The sequence below is a fragment of the Aythya fuligula genome, chromosome 1, assembly GCF_009819795.1.
Source record: "Aythya fuligula isolate bAytFul2 chromosome 1, bAytFul2.pri, whole genome shotgun sequence".
In the NCBI taxonomy this organism is placed as follows: Eukaryota; Metazoa; Chordata; class Aves; order Anseriformes; family Anatidae; genus Aythya; species Aythya fuligula.
Window position 1 is genome coordinate 190,535,907 of NC_045559.1, and position 17,837 is coordinate 190,553,743.

The 17,837-nt window shown below is 38.5% G+C and overlaps 1 protein-coding gene across 1 annotated transcript in view; it reads left to right on the top strand.

Moving 5' to 3' along the window:
- The window catches only part of GUCY1A2 (guanylate cyclase 1 soluble subunit alpha 2), a 156,082-nt gene that overhangs the window by 83,737 nt on the left and 54,508 nt on the right, over positions 1-17,837 (top strand). Inside the window, exon 5 of the mRNA XM_032204322.1 lies at positions 6,369-6,854. Coding sequence (XP_032060213.1) covers positions 6,369-6,854 — 486 coding nt within the window. The remainder of the gene's footprint in view (positions 1-6,368; positions 6,855-17,837) is intronic.

A 17,837-nucleotide genomic window follows, 5' to 3' on the forward strand; every position in this document is an offset into this window, starting at 1 on the left:
CAGGGCTTCATCACCCACATAGTAAAGAAATGCTTCCTGATATCCAGAGGGAACCTCCTGTGTGCCAGTTCATGCCCCTTCTTATTTTGTGACTGGGCACCATTGAAAAGAGCCTGACTCCTTTCTCTTTGTGCACTCCCTTCAGGTATTTATAGACATTGATAAGATCATGCCCTACCTGAGGTTTCTCTTCTCTAGGCTGAAGCATCCCAGTTCTCTTGGCCAAACATAGAATCATAGACTACCCTGAGATGGAAGGAACCCACAAAGAAGGGTCACAGGAGAGGTGCCACAATTTCTTCATCATCTTTGTGGTTCTCTGCTGGACACTGTCTGGTATGTCCATGTGTCTCTTGTACTGGGGAGCCCAGAACTGAATACAGTACTCCAGATGTGGCCTCATCAGTGCTGAGTAGAGGGGAAGGATCATCTCTCTCAACCTTCTGGCAGCACTCCTCTTAATGCAGACCAGGGTACCATTAGCTTTCTTTGCCACAAGGATACATTGCTAGATCATGTTGAGCGTGGTGTCCACCACGAACACCAAGTCCTTCTCTATAAAGTTTTTCCCATTGGATGTGTACAAACACAAAACAATCTGTCTTCTTTGCATTAGCTCTTAGTATGTTTGAAGAATTTCATATCCCAATCCTGAGACTTTTCTTCTCTGGGGTAAAACATTTGTGTTTTCTTTTTTTTTTTTTCCTTTTTTTTTTTCCTTTTTTTTTTTAAATGTCATATTTTCTAGACATTTCATCAAATTCATACGGACTATCTCCAATTGATCCATCTCTTTATTTCTTTCTTTAAGTGTTGTGCCAAACATTAACAGATTCATCCATCTGGGACCTGAACACTGGTGGTCAGAGGAGGATTACTTCCTATGTTTTGCAAGCTATGTAATTGTTTATATAGCCTTGTAAAATGTTTTCATTCTTAATGACAGCATGACTTGTTGGCTTACATTCTTATCTTCTACTCTGTAGACTCCGAGACATCTTCTTAGAAACTGTTATTCTGCATTTATTTTTGTATTTGATTATTTCTGTCTTAGTTTATTCATTGCCCTTGTTTGGAATCCCGTTCTTAGCCCATTTCTCCAATTTAAGAGATTTTTTGAATTTCATTGTCTTCGTTGTAGTTGCAGCCATTCTTCTAAATGCATCACCTGGAAACATGCCAACCAGAGTCATTATTTTGTTTTTGACAAGTTACTGTCTTCCTTGTGCAGTGCTCACGAAATTCTCTTAACCCCCTAACTGCTTAAATACTTTGGAATATCTTGCTGTAAATGTCCATAAGACACTGTCATATATCCAAGAGGGTATTCAAAGAAGTGAACACAGCTGGTTTAGATTTTAGTCTAGCAGCTAATTCACCTTTCTAGAAGTTACCTTATACTTTCATTCTCGATATGAAGTAATGGTCTTTTTTTTTTTTTTTTTTTTAATGAGCTTTTGTTATTTTCTTTTTACCTTGAAATGTGTGATGGTGTCCAGGCTTCTTTGTCATAAGCTGATTTTCCCTCAGGTACCCCAATCCTCTAATTAATAATATGCCTTTTAAAAAAGAAGGTCTGTTTATTGTCATTGATTTTGTTCATTGAGTGAAGTCAAACATGTGAGTGCAACTGTTTATAAAAGTGTGACACAGCACTCTGAGTTTCCTAACCCAGTCCTAATAAGAAAAGAACCCTAAAAACAGAAAGCTTTTATAACAATTCAGAAAGGATTATGTACTGATCAAAGTCAGAGCAGAAGCTCCACTGAAATTTGTGGGAAGATTGCAGAGGCTGCAGAATACAGGCCAGGCCTAACAGCAAAGAAAATTAATTCTTAAACCCTTGGGTCTTTCTCAAAAATACTGCCTCATGTTCCCATTAGTATTTTGCAGATGATCTATACTTAATCGTAGTGTGGTGTGAACCAAGAGCTTGCAGAGCTGGAATGATGTGTACCTGTTGAGGTAGCTGTTGGTGTACAGCACAGCAGGAGACTGTCTCATGTTGTCAAACAGCAGCTTTAGTCTGCCAGTGTTCGCTGGGTGGGTCTTTTGGGAGAGGAAGGCTGGAAGAGTTCTGGAGCATCAGGGACTTTTCTTTGTGTGCTCCATTTTCTTTGCAGTGGGTTTGCAGTGAGAGTAAAACAGCAACATTTATTATTATTATTATTTATTTCCTGGAGCTACTTAGGATTTCACAGCAATGTAATCCTGTAAAACATTAGATGCAGTTGCTCATTTCAAAATGTTTCCTATTCCATTATACCACTAGATCAGAAAATGTCCTCTGAAAACAGTGGAATTATTCTCATTTTATTCTGTGAGAAGATAATTAAAGAGACAGGAAAGCAATAAAATGTAGTGGTAATGAAATATAACAGATGACAGAAGTGTTTCAATCTTTCCTTGCTTACAATAAAGATAGATGATGTAATCCTGGTTGCCTGTAGGCTTATGGTCTGGGTGTAGAGCTGTCCAGCTCTGGGGAGCTGCCTAGAAGTGCAACTTGCTATGGCTAACTTCAAGAAAACCCCGTGTTCCATTTTGTTCAGTTATACTTCGAGATACAGAGAAGTGGTGAGGCACTCCAAAGGAAAGAAAGAAGATTTTGCTGGATCATAGCTGCAGTTCAAAGCTCACTATAATAGGTCTGAATTATCTCTGAAACTTCTTTGGAAGGGAGAGGACTTTGTAAAGACTGAGCAGAAGGATGTAGTCTTTGCTATTCTCTGTTGCTGTGCCTTGTGAAGGTGTGTCTCCCCAGGTAAGCTGGGACAACTTTTTTTCTGCATATCCTCTTGAAGAGGTTAGCAGGATAGTCTGAAAAAATAAAAAAAAAAAAAAAAAAGAAAGAAAAAAGAAACAACCAACATCAAAAATCACTAAAATCACTAATATGACATGCAAAGAATGATAGAAAGTATCAACAATTCCTGTTAAGCAGCGCAAATGATAAAAATCTTCAGAGAGTAAAGTCTAAATAACATTGAACATTTGACGCTGTCCTGTTTCAGCTGAGATGGAGTTAATTTTTTCCATGGAGGCTGGTATGGTGTTGTGTTCTGGATTTAGGAGAAAAATAATGTTAGTAACACATTGATTTTTTTAGTTGTTGCAGAGCAGCACTCACACAGAGCCAAGGACTGTCCAGCTCCTGGTGCTGCCCTGCTAGCAAGGTACCTGGAGTTGCACAAGGAGCTGGGAGGGGACACAGCCAGGAGCTGGCCAAAGGGATGTCCTAATCATAGGACATCCCTTTTTCCCTAATCATAGGGAACAATAAAACTGGGAGGGCTGGCTGGGGGGCAGCCACTGCTGTGGGACTAGCTAGCAATCACTCAGCAGGTAGTAAGCAATCACATTATGCATCACTTACTTTGTATATTCTTTATTATTATTATCATCATCATCATCATCATTATCATTATCATTATTATTGTCATCATCATCCCTTCCTTTTCTTTCCTGTTAAACTATCTCTATCTCAACCCATGAGTTTTACCTTTTCTTTTCCAGTTCCCCATCCAAATGTGGCTGTGTAGTACTTAGCTTTCTGCTGGGTTAAACTGCAACAGACACTTTTAGGAAACTGAGCAGTTCCTTCATAGATGTTTCTCAACATGATGTAGAAACCCTCAACCCTGTTGAGGCAGGGGCTCAGCTCACTTGGGCAGAGAACAGGCTATTATTAGTTAGGCATTTTACAGAACTGCCCTTGTCTTTCACTGATTCTCAGGCAGAAGTCTCAAAATGTGTTATAGGGAGGTCGATATCATTGTTCCTGCTGTGCTGAAAGCATAAATAAGCACTCAGAGTTGATAATTTGCCTGGGGTTACCCAGAGGCAGAGCAGAGGACTCTGGAGTGTCCGCTTACTGCGTTAGTCACTTGATCAGTGTTCCTGGGGAAGAAGCCACTCAGGGATGGTTGGCACAATATATTCACACAGATAGAGATCACATCAAAGAGTTTAACACCTAAAATTGACAAAAGAGAAGCAGGAGCACAGAGGGGTGCATTAATTTTCTTCTAGTCTCACAGCAGGTTGTGAGGAGAAGTACGGCTCCAAGCCAGGTGGCTTGCCTTGCTGACAGGTCAGGCAAACCAGGGGCTGTGGTCACACTCTTACCTTCTGAACTGACAGCCTCTTTTCACCTGGAGGTGGAAAAGAGAAGTGATAATATGAGGTACATTTATTTTGTACACGGGTGATGTTCTAGACATAAATAAAAAAGAAAAACTCTCTGGAAAGGGTCAAAAAGTAAGAAGAAAATATAGAAATCTAGATAATGTAGGAATATTATGTATTTCACATTTAGCAATTTGCACTTCAGAGTTAAAACAATTTCGCGTGTCCTTTGACAGCATGAGGCTGCATGCATGAAGAAAGCATCTATTTCCCTTATGTGTTAAGAAGGGAGCCATATGTTTTAAAAATTAAAAAGAACAATTAGTCTTGGAGCAGTAAAATCTGCCCAGCTAGGTAGCTGATCAGCTTCCTCCCAGAGATTGCTCTCCCAGAACAAAGTTTAGGAAGTAAGGCTTAGAAATGTAGATATTAGTAGGTATGTGGGAATATAAATTTGGGAAATTGATAATTTTTAATTTCTTTTATTTTCTTGTATTTGCTGAGTTCCATGGCTGACATCAGAAGTTGCATGTGCTGGGTTGCTGGCAGGATAGGGTATGCTTCAATGGAAGCAGAGAGACATGGGGACAGGATAGGCTTGTCCTCATATTGGCAGTAGGATCTGCAATAACAGCATATTACTTGATGTAGTAAATTCCTAATAGAAACAGGAGCTTCCCTACTTCTCCCCCAAACACAGAAGGTCCCATGCAGGAGTAGCTGTCAACACAGCAGGAGCTTCCAGACCTCTGGATGCTTAAATCACATTGCTATTACAGATACCTCTGGGTTCTCTGCCTGAGGTTTTCCTATTTTGCTTAGAGGGATAATGGATGGAAGGCGGATTAAATGTTGAATCATGTGAAGATGAGAAAATGTCTGCATGAAGCATGAAAGTGTGACTGGAGGAGACCTTTTTGTTTCAGGAGGGATTTTGTGGAATATAAAAATACAGAATTAAGACATTATGGTGCCTAACACTTATGAGAATTCTTTGCTTAGATGCACGAAGTGTGTTTGTTGCATCTGTTTTGACTCTGAGATCCTTGGGTTAAAGTCTGTATTTTTTTAGGTCACCTAGTTCAGTACTGCCCTGCTCTTTGTGTACTCCTGGAATGAAAACATTGACAGTGAATATGGTTCATGGCCAAGATTATGGGAGGCTGTGTTTACAAAGATGGCTACTTTACCCTATTTAATTCTTTTCTGCTTAAGCAAAATATGTTTATCTTATTTATTTATTTATTTATAATTCTATTATCCGGTGAAAAAATAGTGCCATAACTGACAGATTCTCTTGTGTGACCTGAGTAAGTTGATAAAAATCAGAATGTATGTAGCCCCAAACTTGAAATATATAATTACAGTTGAGTTTCATTGTGCATTTCCATCTGGTATTGAACTTGTGCTGAACTGCTGTCTTGGTGCAAATGGTAACAAGCAAGGACCTCATTCATTATCAATCACTGGACATCATTCAAAAGATGGGACGCCTTGCCATTTAGCAGGCAAATGCAAAATCAGTAAAACAGTGCAATGGACCCCTCGATCTTTTGTGGTACTCCTTTCTTACTGTTCCTTCTTCTGATCTGCAAATACAAATTATACAGATCTGTGTCAGCAAGAAATCTGCAAACTCTAACAGAATATCACTCTTCAAGTACTCTGCATATAAAAGAAGGCAAATAGAAATAGGAGCACTAGTGCACTTTTTCCGTGCCATTCATTATTTTATAGAATTCTTTCTCATGTCTGTTCTTATTTTACTACTCAATGGCATGGCCACATTTGAATTAGTACCTGTTTGCTGAAAAAGAACTACTTCACTATTTAACTGGTTTGCTTTCAGATGGTTGTATCTTTCTTTTCATTTTATAGTTTTAGAATTTGTATCTAATTAACAGAGAAGAAGCTATTCTGGAATTTGGATTTAAGACGAGGTACATTCTAGGAGCAAAACTTAGAAACAGTATTTCTGAGAAATACATGTAATTGTGATTGCTTTCATATTTAATTGGGCTGGAATTGAGTCTGACATCTGATTTGGGAATATTTTTGTGTGAGTATAGGATATTTTATGACTCACCTTAGTGGGTAGACTATGTGAGTCTCATTACTTGAATAGGTGTTATAAGAGTAGATCATTTTATCTGAAGAGTAAATAGGGGAAAGGTAGAATGGAGATCCACCTATAAGCTGATTTTTACTTTTCTAAAGTATTTTTATTTTTATTTTTTTAGGTGATGGAAATTAAAGGACAAATGATTCATGTGCCAGAATCAAATTCAATTTTGTTTCTGGGATCCCCCTGTGTGGACAAGCTGGATGAACTGATGGGCCGAGGCCTCCACCTTTCAGACATTCCTATCCACGATGCTACTCGCGATGTCATACTGGTTGGGGAGCAAGCGAAGGCCCAGGATGGCTTGAAAAAACGAATGGATAAGCTGAAGGCAACACTAGAATGCACACACCAAGCCCTGGAAGAGGAGAAAAAGAAAACAGTAGATCTCCTTATTTCTATTTTCCCTGAAGAAGTGGCTCAGCAATTGTGGCAGGGGCAGCAGGTTCAGGCCAGGAAATTTGATGATGTCACCATGCTCTTTTCAGACATTGTTGGCTTCACTGCCATCTGCGCACAGTGCACACCCATGCAGGTCATCAGCATGCTGAATGAACTCTACACACGGTTTGACCATCAGTGTGGATTCCTGGACATCTACAAGGTAACAGCTCAAGCTCTAAGTTAGAAAAATCTAATTGAAATTGAGATAGAAAAACTTACCAGTAGCCACCTTCTTAAATTACAGACTTTGCCTATAAAAATGGGAAAGGCAATTATTTTTTCACAGGAAAAAATAAATTTGAAATATATCCACTGAAGATCAAATACTTTGATAATGAGAAGTCGTTGTGGTTCTCCCATAGGAATATATGCCATATTGCTGTTTTCTTACAGGGACATACACCTCCTGTGTTATAGTCTGGTTATATAGTCTTGTTTCCTTTAAATGACACATTGGTCATAGTAAGGGTGATGAAGTCCATAGTGATGATCCTAGCCCAAAATGCATCTCCTGGAAGGCACTCAAATATTTTCTATTTCAGTGGAAACCTGAATGTTTTCAGTTTCAGACACTTATATTTTCGATAAATTAATTCTATTAATTTATTTTTATTAATTTATTATTAATTTATTATTTTCCATAAATTAGAAATTTTCATAAAGAACAAGGCATTCACTTAAAAAGATGGTAATAAAGGATTTAAACTTCCACTGAAAACAAGGAAGAAGACAGCTGTTTTCCATTTTAGTGGTTTTACCATGCATGGCAGTTGAACACCACTACAAATCTCATTCCCTGTCCTAAAAGAAAGCGGAGGAGAAAATATGAGGGAAAGGGCTCAAGGGCTGAAATAGGGACAGGAAGATCACTCAACAGTTACTATCATGGGCAAAACACACTCAACATAGGGAGATTAGTATAATTTATTGCATTTGACCAGCAGACTAGAGCAGTGAGAAATAAAAAACTAAAAACACCTTCACCCCTGCTCAAAAGCCAAATGACATACTAGAAGAGGGCTACAACAGAAGGTAGTGACCATCATTTGAAAATGTTTGTGGTGTTATAGCTGGAAAAGATTGGAAGTTTGATCTTGGTTTGTATTAATCTACTGTTAAAGCACTGGTTCTCAAGCCAATTCTGAGAATGTGACTTGAGAGACTTCTGACCCACAGCTGTGCGCCATATCTAGTGACCCTGTTTCACATGCTGTATCTGGTACATGGGTGTAGTTAGTGTTTTCCCAGATGATTTATTTTAGATAACTGTTTTGAGGCATTCAGGACATTTTTTATTAAAAACTGCAGTTGCATAGCAATAGGAAGTAAAGTATCCCATACTCTCTGACCTGTTTGGAAGGAAGGTTGGCTGAGTCCTGTGAGAACACTATGCAGGATGAATCCAAGCTGAATCTGCTGTCCCTGGGGGTGTTTAAGGAAAGGTTGGATGTAGTGTTTAAGGACATAGGTTAGTGGGTAATATTGCTTGTAGGGGGATGGTTGGACCAGATGATCTTGGAGGTCTTTTCCAGCCTTAATGATTCTATGATTCTAAGGAATATTTTTACATAACTCACAAATATTATGTCATTTAGACCATGTATTACTGCCCTTCACCTAGCTTTGCGCCACTTTGGATGAAAGATGTTACTGCACAGCAATATTGTCCTCCTGACCAGTGAAATAATATGATGGCTGCTCAGATAGGCAAAGTAAGATTTGTGCATCCCGAAAAGGTACAAGTACTCCAAAGAAAATTACCCTCCTCGCCCCATAATTCTATGAGCAGAGGAATAAACAAAGTCTATTTTTCTGTGGAAGGGTATCTAACACCCTTTCCCCACTGTTACTGCCTTAATGGAGCTAGTTCTTCCTCAGATCACTTCATCCCAGGTTTTTGTTCATCTCTCTACTCTCCCCTGAGCATCCCTAAAGCCCCACCACCACTGACTTTGCTCCACAGCCCCCCTCCCACTGAGCAGGATGATGTGTGCTGTGGTTACTTGGAGCTGTGTGTGCCTGCCCTGCTTGCTGATCGCTGAGCCCAGAGTGCCAACGAGATCGTGTTGCTGACGGGCTCACACGACAGTCAGTTCCACTGCTGGGGACACTGTTCTGAATCTCCTACATCCATCCAGTCATGGATCTTCTCCCAACCTGTGAGAACTCGGTCTTTGAAATCTCTACTTTTTTTTTTTTTTTTTTCCTTCCTTTTTTTTTCCTTTTTCCTTTTAACTAGGAGTCTAAGAAAGTTACTGTGAGGTTAGGTGAAAATGACTCAGTTAAGCATTACAGAAAGACAGAAAACCCAGGCATCGAACCCTCCGAACCCTCTTTTATTTCCTTAGAGAAACAGTCTTAAAATAAAATGACAATTCCTTTTGAAAAAGCATTTGCATTTTTAAATAAAAATAGCTCATGTGTTTACATTTTTCATTTGTTTCAGATGTTATTCTGGAAGCTAATTTTATTAATAAGTATGATCAACACCACAACTATAATTTTAGAAGTTATTGTCAAGCAGTGAATTTTAGATATGTAATCACCAGTGTTTGTACCTGCAGCCTGCCTCTAAGATATTGTCCTGTAACTAGGCTACAGAAATTCATCTTGTGACCTATATTATATATACATCAAAACACAACAATTTTCAAATTTGCTTGTGTTGAAGCCACATGGAAAGAATAATTTGCAAAGATTATTTGGAGAGTACTTTTGAATACCAAACGCGTCATTTTGTAAACATAAAAATAAGCAAAATTCATTAAATAGATTCCATGCCATAAATTATTCACCCAGCTTTACTGTTACAGCATTTTAAATTCAGAACCTCAGTGCTTCTAATTTTGGAGTCAGACAATGAATGTAATGAACATAATACTTTTCAATTGTCTCACACTATTCATTCAGGAATATTTACAGAGAAGTATGACACGGAAAGAAGAACAAAGATGCCTGTATTTAACAAGTAGAACATGGAGGGCAAGCATAATGATCTGTTGGTTGAAGAATAAGAAATGTTTGTTGAGGGCTGAAGGGGGATGAATCAGACTTTGAAATACCTTGGAAATGAAAGTAAGTAGTTATAACTGATGAGACAGGGAAAGGGTATCCAGTGGATGGATGTGCAGGTATGAATGACACAGGCAAATGACGGGCTCTGAAAATCAACTTCACAGAAGAATTTTAAATGGATACTAGGGATGACAGATTACATTCCTACAGGCTGAAGAAGAACATCACAGTAATTGAGATGCATCATGATACAAGCCTGGGTGACAGTTCTAGCAATTTGTGTTTTAGAGAGTGAAACTTTAGAAAGAATCTGCTTACATATAGCTTTGATAAAAAGATGAATAGGGACACTCCTGGGGTAATCACAAAGGAGAGAGGATGCGAGAGAACTGAGACCTGGCAATGCCTTTGGGAACTGGTGCTGCTGACTATCTGAGCTAATCATGTTTGGCGTGGTACTGAGGAGTGGGAGAAAAGGATGCTGTCAAGCAGGGAGTGCAAATTATAGCAATGCAGTTGCAGATTTGAAGACCTGAGCTGCTTGGTAAGTCAATGTCTGTGGACACGCAGATAAAAACATGGGCTCCAGGAGAAAAAGTACTAAGAAAGATAAGATCTCAATACATTTTGAAAGCAATTGTTTTGGATAAAGTATATACTGGTTGACTTGACTGTATCTTTGTTTTGACCTGTTTTTCTCTGTATCTGAATTCCTGTCATTTGTGAGCCAAGAGCTGGGAAATGATGCTTCAGCTAAGCCACCTATTTATTGAAAAAACTATTTAGATATACTGCAGCCATGGCTAGCATTTAAAACTTATCCCTGCAGGCTGATATCTTCCATGTTCAAGCTTCCTGCAGCCTCTGTTTCTCTCTCTAAATAATGTCTTTGATATAGGCTCATTTTAGATACTTTTGGTGTTGTGTCTTTTTGCCTGGGTAGGCCTGCTTTCTTAACTCTTTTCCCCTCTGTTACTTTCCTGAAACAAACCCATTTCTCTTCTTTGTCTTTTAACTGCTGTGTACAGTAAAGACAGCACGTGTTGTGGCTGGTTTTTTGGTCGTACATTCATTGGCTGCGTGGCTGTGTATGTTGGCTGGGTTTCTTGGTCCTTTCTCTGGACAGTGCAACATTTGTTGTTGAAGACATTTCTCCAAGGTGGATTTTCTCCCAGCCCTGAACTTCACTTTCTGTGAAATGATGAGTCCCACTTTTCATAACTGAGCAGTCTTAAATGTTTTGGGCAATGAACTATTGTCAGATGACAAAATTTATTTGCTGTACATCTTCTGTTGTATAATTGATTCTGCTGCATTTTCAACCAGCAGAAATCAGTATTCATTTTTAGTTAAAACAAAACAAATTATAACAAAAAGGAAATTTAAGTACTTTCCTACTTCCTTAACTATCCTCCTTGGTGTAAGATACTTCTACACAATCACATATAAGTAATTAAGTTTATTGTTGGTGCTATAATGACTAAAGAATACTGTGATGACAGGGATTCATGAGCTTCAGACTGTTCTGAAGTTTTGCAAGCTTAATGTTCCACAAGTTAAAAAACCTTCTTTTCAAGTTTTCATGTAAAATTTATGGCTACTACTTTTGTCTTCTTTCTATCACTTCCTCGGTTTTAACCTTGTGTGTTCAATGCAACTACCTATCTACTTTGAAAGGGATTCAAATTCTTTTAGCTTCAGCAGAAGCATCTACAGAATTAAGATTCTATGAAATGCAATTAAAATGTATAAACTATACTGATACTCTTCTATGAGTGATAGTATATACAGAAAATATTATGATATACCTATTTAAAGATAAATAGATGCAAGTTTGGGGATTACTGATGCAGCAAGTGTTGCTTCTTCTTGTTAATTTAAAGTCAGGCTAGATTGGATAATAGAAGAAAATCCCCATCATGCAGAAACTCTCTCTCTGTGGTGCCACCCGTATGTGTAGAGCTGTCCTTTAGCAGACTGCTCTGTTCAGGTCCCACCACAGAGAACTTATGAACCTTCTTGCTTTCCTTGCTCTGAGTAGGCTATATCACTGACTTTCTCTAGCTATCTGCCTCTGCATAGACTTTGCTATCACACAGAGCATCTCACTCTGGAGACAGGGCAATGCTGGGGTGCCTATACTTTGGGGGGAAATCAGAACTGTTTGGGGGTTATGTTTAAAAAAACAAAACTCAAAAGGTTCTTTTCTGTGTGAAATCACCCTGCACATCTGCATTATTTTTACCAGAGAGCTCCAGGATATTTCAAGACCTCCCATTACTTTAAGCCTGTATTTGTTTTGCAGCCTTGTGGTGGATTTACACTTTTTGTCTTTAGGGAGATGTACAAATGAGGTAAACAGATATGCAGGCTCCAGAAGAGTCATTCTTTACTTTATAAACATACAGACCTGCACAAAGCCCTAAAACATCTGTGCACATTCCCCTGATCTAGGCAATTAATCACCCAAGAATCCTCTTAAGAGTCGAGGACTTGTGCTTCTGTGTACGATTTCTTCAGGAATACTGTGCTTGTATATGTTTCCTTCTCTTTCTATTTTTAGAGAAATGTACAGGTCCTTCCACTTTTCTCTTACCTGAGAAGCCCATATTTGTTTTTAAGTGTACCGTTCCACTTCCCTCAGACTGTCTGGGAGCCTTAGAGCCTAAGTCCTGCTCACTGGTTGTGGGAGTGCTTCCCATGTCCTCAGTTTGTGTGTGGACACTAGCTACATCCTTTTTGTTTGGGCAGCACCCAGAAGTTTATCCTCCTTTAGGGCTCCCTGCTCCATGCTGAGAAGAAAGCCCAATTGCAGTGTCTAGAAAAGAACCATGGCCAGGAGTGTGCCCTGTTAGAGCATGCAAGTCTCCCCGATGTTATGTTTTTTAAAAGCCACCATTAATAGCTAAGTCCTTTGTTTTCTCGTGTCACATTTATCAGCCATTTAAATTTTAGTCCCTCTGAAGGACTTGAAAATTTCAGTTTCCATCAGTCTAAACTACTTCCATTGCAACAGTCCAGTATTGTCCCAGACCTAGAGGATACTTAGCACAATCCTGACAACTTAAGGCTGGCCCTTCATATACATCAGCCCTCCATGATGCAATGTTTTCATTCTTTCAAATAGTATTCATAAGATGTACCCTAATTTCTGAAATGAATGTGGGAGATACTTAGGGAAGTTAGGAGAATATAGAAATTTCAAGACAGATAAATGAAAGCTCATATAATCTTGATGAGGTTGCTGTTCAGCGGTAGTTTTAATATTAAGGGTAGCTACAGCAATCTAAGACCCTTCTTACTGCTGGAGAAGGCCTATCACATTAAACTGAAATGTGTGTCTTAAGTTATACATGATTATTTTAATGGTTGCTTATTTCATTAGACAGTTCATTACTATGACATTGTAACTACCTCACATAAGGCAGAATGCCAACCAGAACATTTTTTATTCATCGTAAACATTCAATGTGATTTTTGCAGCTTCATACTTCCCACAAAAGAGAGAAATCATTTATGCACTGACTTATGTGTTCCATGACTGTTGTGTGCAAACCTGATGTTGGTATAATGTAAACTGTAATTCTTCTTGCATGTCTGTATTTTAACTAGTGGGAAAAAAAAAAAAAAAAGAACAAAAACCCACACCCAAATTTTAAAATACTAGATGCTACACAGCAAGAACCATTTGTCTATTTTCCTTTCATAAAGAAAACAGCACTCTGAATCAATGTGTAGATAAGAGAATTCCTCCATATGCTGGATACTGTAAGATTTAGGCTTAAAACTGCTAAGTAGGTGCTAGAGAAAGAAGTTTGAATAAAACTCTTCTGGTAATATGCTCATGAACTTGCTGGCATGTGGCATCATTAAACTCACTAAAAATAAAATGCCCTCAGGCCTGGTAAGAGCAATTGATTCATAATTAGACTCTTGGGAAAAGAGCTGGGATTTGTAGTAAGATACTTCTTTTAAAAATGAGCTTTACCAGATGAACTGAACTTCATAGACAGGCACTTGGAATCCACTTCTGCTGACTTGGGAGGGGTTTTCCATACGCTGAACTATTCCCAAAAGCAAAATTCAACATCACAAAAGCATTGCAGAGTTACCTTGAAACTGAGGAATAAGTTTTCATTGCTTAGGAGTTTTGAAAAATTGAAAGGCACAAGCTAAGAGAGCCAAACACTAAGAAACTTAAGAAGATGATTCCTGAATGCTATTTTGAAAACTTGCAGCCTTTAAAAAATGGGATTTTTCTTAAAGTATCCCAAAGATTTGAGGAAATCTATAAATTATACTGTATCCAAAATGTAAAATTCATTTCTGGAAAAACAAACAAACATACAACAACAACAACAACAACAAAAAAAACAGGTCAAAGTACTTTAAGCTAACACATGTTTTCAAGCTTCACAATGTCATACAATCGAACTGCATTTAAAAGCTTTTCTGTGCGGTGGAAAATCATATAGAAAACTTGAAAATGCAAACAGACCTAAGCTTTGGTTTCTATTCACACATCAAGAAAACACATGCATTTTGGTTAATTTGGAAAAGGTTAGTATTCTATCTTTGTTATATAGACAGATAATCTCTTCAGGGATTTAGGGACACGCATGAGATCCCCCTGAGCTTCCTCTTCTCCAGGCTGAGCAGCCCTAGCTCTCTCAGCCTATTCCTCACTGCAGAGATGCTCCAGTGCCTTCATCGTCCTGGTAGTTCTGTGTTGGGGTCTCTCCAGTATGCCCAGGTCCCTCTGGTACTGGGGAGCCCAGAACTGGACACAATACTTCAGGTATGGGATCCTGTGGGATCCTCAAGGATCAAGCATACTTAGACCATGCTCAGTAGCAGCCTTTCTGAAATGCATTCCAAAGAGCACACACACGGCCTCTCCATGAAATAACCCATCCGGTTTCTCTCCAGTCTCCAATGTCAGTTTAACATTTATTTTCATGAGATTTGTATTTTATATTGAATTGTTCTTATCTTTTTACCATAGACAGCCCAAAATATTTTACCTCTTTCCTCCTCCCTTGACTGATTTAATACCATCCTCGACCTGCATGCCAAACTATGCATGGCAAAATACAGGATTTTTTTAATTTTACTTTTTTAATTTTATTTTTTAGCTAAACGGGATTTTGCTATTGCTGCTGACAGACAGTGTCTCAGCACTAGCAGCCAACACACTTGTGCAATCTCTTTACTGTTATAGAGTACATTCTGGGGGCAGGAACATGCACTCTGTAGTGCACTTTGAAAGGCACATGGTGCATGAGAAGATAACAGCTCACCCAGGGTCTTCTAAGAGTTTCACAAACTAAGTCATCCAAGTCTTTGGCGATCCTGACCCACATAAATCTGTTTTTCAGCTGTTTCTCAGGGAAAAAAAATGATGATAACATGGGAGCATTTTTTTTTTATATTAAACTGCAGGCTGGGCATGGAAGCAATTAAGTGAACACATGAATTTTTGGGTCCTGTTGTAGTAAATGGGTAAAAAAATGATGTTTCTAGACTTCAAGATGGAATAAATCACGCCATGGAAGTTCATTTTTCTCATCATTGACAACAGAAGGATTATGATTGAATAGTTAAAATTAGAGGCTTAAGTTTAATGTGACCAAAGCTGGGTAGTATGAGTCCCACACTAAATGACAATATTGTAAGTTAATTACTGATTTACAGAGATGTATATGGGAGAAGGGTATGGGTAGAAAGACATGGAGAGAAGTCAATGATATAGAATATGGACATTAAATAAATTTCTGTCTGTGGTGAGTGCTGAGACTGCTGCCTTAATATAAAACTGGAATGGGGAAGATCTCCCTTTTCTTCAGTCTTTGTCCTATATCTATTAAAAAGGTATTCCATTTGCAACAGAACTAGAAGTCATGGACAGGAATAATGAAATCCAAATGAAAAGTGTGGAACACCACATTGCCATATACCATAGCCTTTCCCTAAGTTTCCAGATCTACAACTAAGGGCAGAAAACAGATGAAAGAAAAACCCGCTGGGAGATCCTAATGACTTCAAAGTTTTTTTATAGAGTCAAATACGAGAATTTCTTCTTAAGGATGAATTTTGCAGTATGCCTTTAAATGGAATATGTTTCAGCTTTCATAAAAGAAATATGTCGTTTCGAGGTACTATGTAATTTAGTCTTGCAGTTGGAATGAAATATAGGTAAAGAGGATAATGAAAACTTTGGGAAGGCATAGGTCTGTACTGCAGTACCTCAGACCACTTTCCAGATTACTACTCCAGGTGCATTCCCATCCTGAATCCTGGTCCCATGGGATGGCAATTGAGAAACAACCTCCTTAGATGTTTGTACCTTCCCACAGAAATGCAAACGAGGTGTGCAGGAAGTAGAGATGTGCTCCAGTAGTCACAGGTTGAGGAGTATGCATGGAATTTAACTCCAATGAAGAGACAGTCAGGGAAATACCTTGACAGTGCTCATTGAGAAATTATTTCCAGGTCTTCAGAACAAATTAAAAAGCTTAAAGTTATAGATTTTTTGTTTGTTTGTTTTGTTAGTGTAATCATAGGAATCAGTGAAACTTCATATTCTCCAGTATGAATAGTTCTGAGCCTAGATTTGAGTGGAAAGGAGCATGACACATGGAGCATATGCAGGTTTTCCATTTGTTCATCTATCTTTCTAGAGATAGAATGATAGAATTTTTCACTTGCTTATCTGTATTTCTAGGGATCAGCTTTACTGAAGGACTGTTTGGTTTCCCAGAATTTTCCCTGTCCTACTTCTAAAATTCACCTGCTTCTATGACCTTGTTCAGTCTGCCCTTCTGCCTCTTCCCATGGTCTTGTTAGAGCCTTCTCTTACATGGTTCTGAGACAGAGAAGGTGAAACTATACTGTTTACAACAAAGAACTAGTTATCTAGACTGTTCTCACAGTCAGCAGAGGGAAATATGATTTTATACGGTAAGCATGAATCTTTTTTAGTGTGAGATTCATCTTTTTAGTGTGAGAGTCATCTTTTCCTGAAGGAGATGCTTAGCACAGGTCAGATGACTGCTAGAATCCCCAGTTCTGTCCATGGGTTACAAGCTAAACAGAGAGAGAATACTGTCTTTACATTAAAGATGTCTCAGGTTAGGTGAGCCAAATCTCACCCACTTGGTCTTCACCTTATCAACTTATCTGCAGCCTATGTGCTTGAAATGTTGCTTCTTCCCTGTTACTGTCATCTCCTTTTCATGTGATTTATTGTTATGTTTTTTTAATCATGTTATCTTCCCTAATTTAGTGTCATATAATGCACGGAGTGTATTTTGATTGAATAAAATGAAGTTTCACTGCATTTTAATTTCTCTCATGCAATCATCATCAACCCAAATTTATGTTTTTCCAAATTTCATTGCTTTATGTTATATTGACACTGGAGTAACTCCCTTCACCACTGAGCATTGCTCTGTCTCTCAGTAGGGTCCCTTAGAATACTTGACAGATTAGTTTAAAGCTTGACTTTCCATGACTTTTACAAATGGAAATGATGATCTTTGTGCAAAGATATAAGTATTGCATACTCCTGTTGAAACAATCAGAAACGTCTGGGATTGACTGTAAGAGGCAATGGAGTATTCAAGGGCCCTTAATGTTAATGCTGATTCTGTTCATTTTTAGCTAAGAAGAGAAATATAAATGGTATTTCATCAACCAAGGAAACTGAGGTGGTAATTTCACTGACAATCATTACAGAAAGATAAAGAAAGGCTGACATTCTGGCAGATGCTAATATACTAGTTGATCACCAGGGAAACCAGCGTGTTACAGCTCCAAACAATGCAACTCTGTGGCTCAGCTGAGCAGTAAAGTTATCTGTAATAAAATATGCAGATTTCTTTCCTTTCCTTTCCTTTCCTTTCCTTTCCTTTCCTTTCCTTTCCTTTCCTTTCCTTTCCTTTCCTTTCCTTTCCTTTCCTTTCCTTTCCTTTCCTTTCCTTTCCTTTCCTTTCCTTTCCTTTCCTTTCCTTTCCTTTCCTTTCCTTTCCTTTCCTTTCCTTCCCTTCCCTTCCCTTCCCTTCCCTTCCCTTCCCTTCCCTTCCCTTCCCTTCCCTTCCCTTCCCTTCCCTTCCCTTCCCTTCCCTTC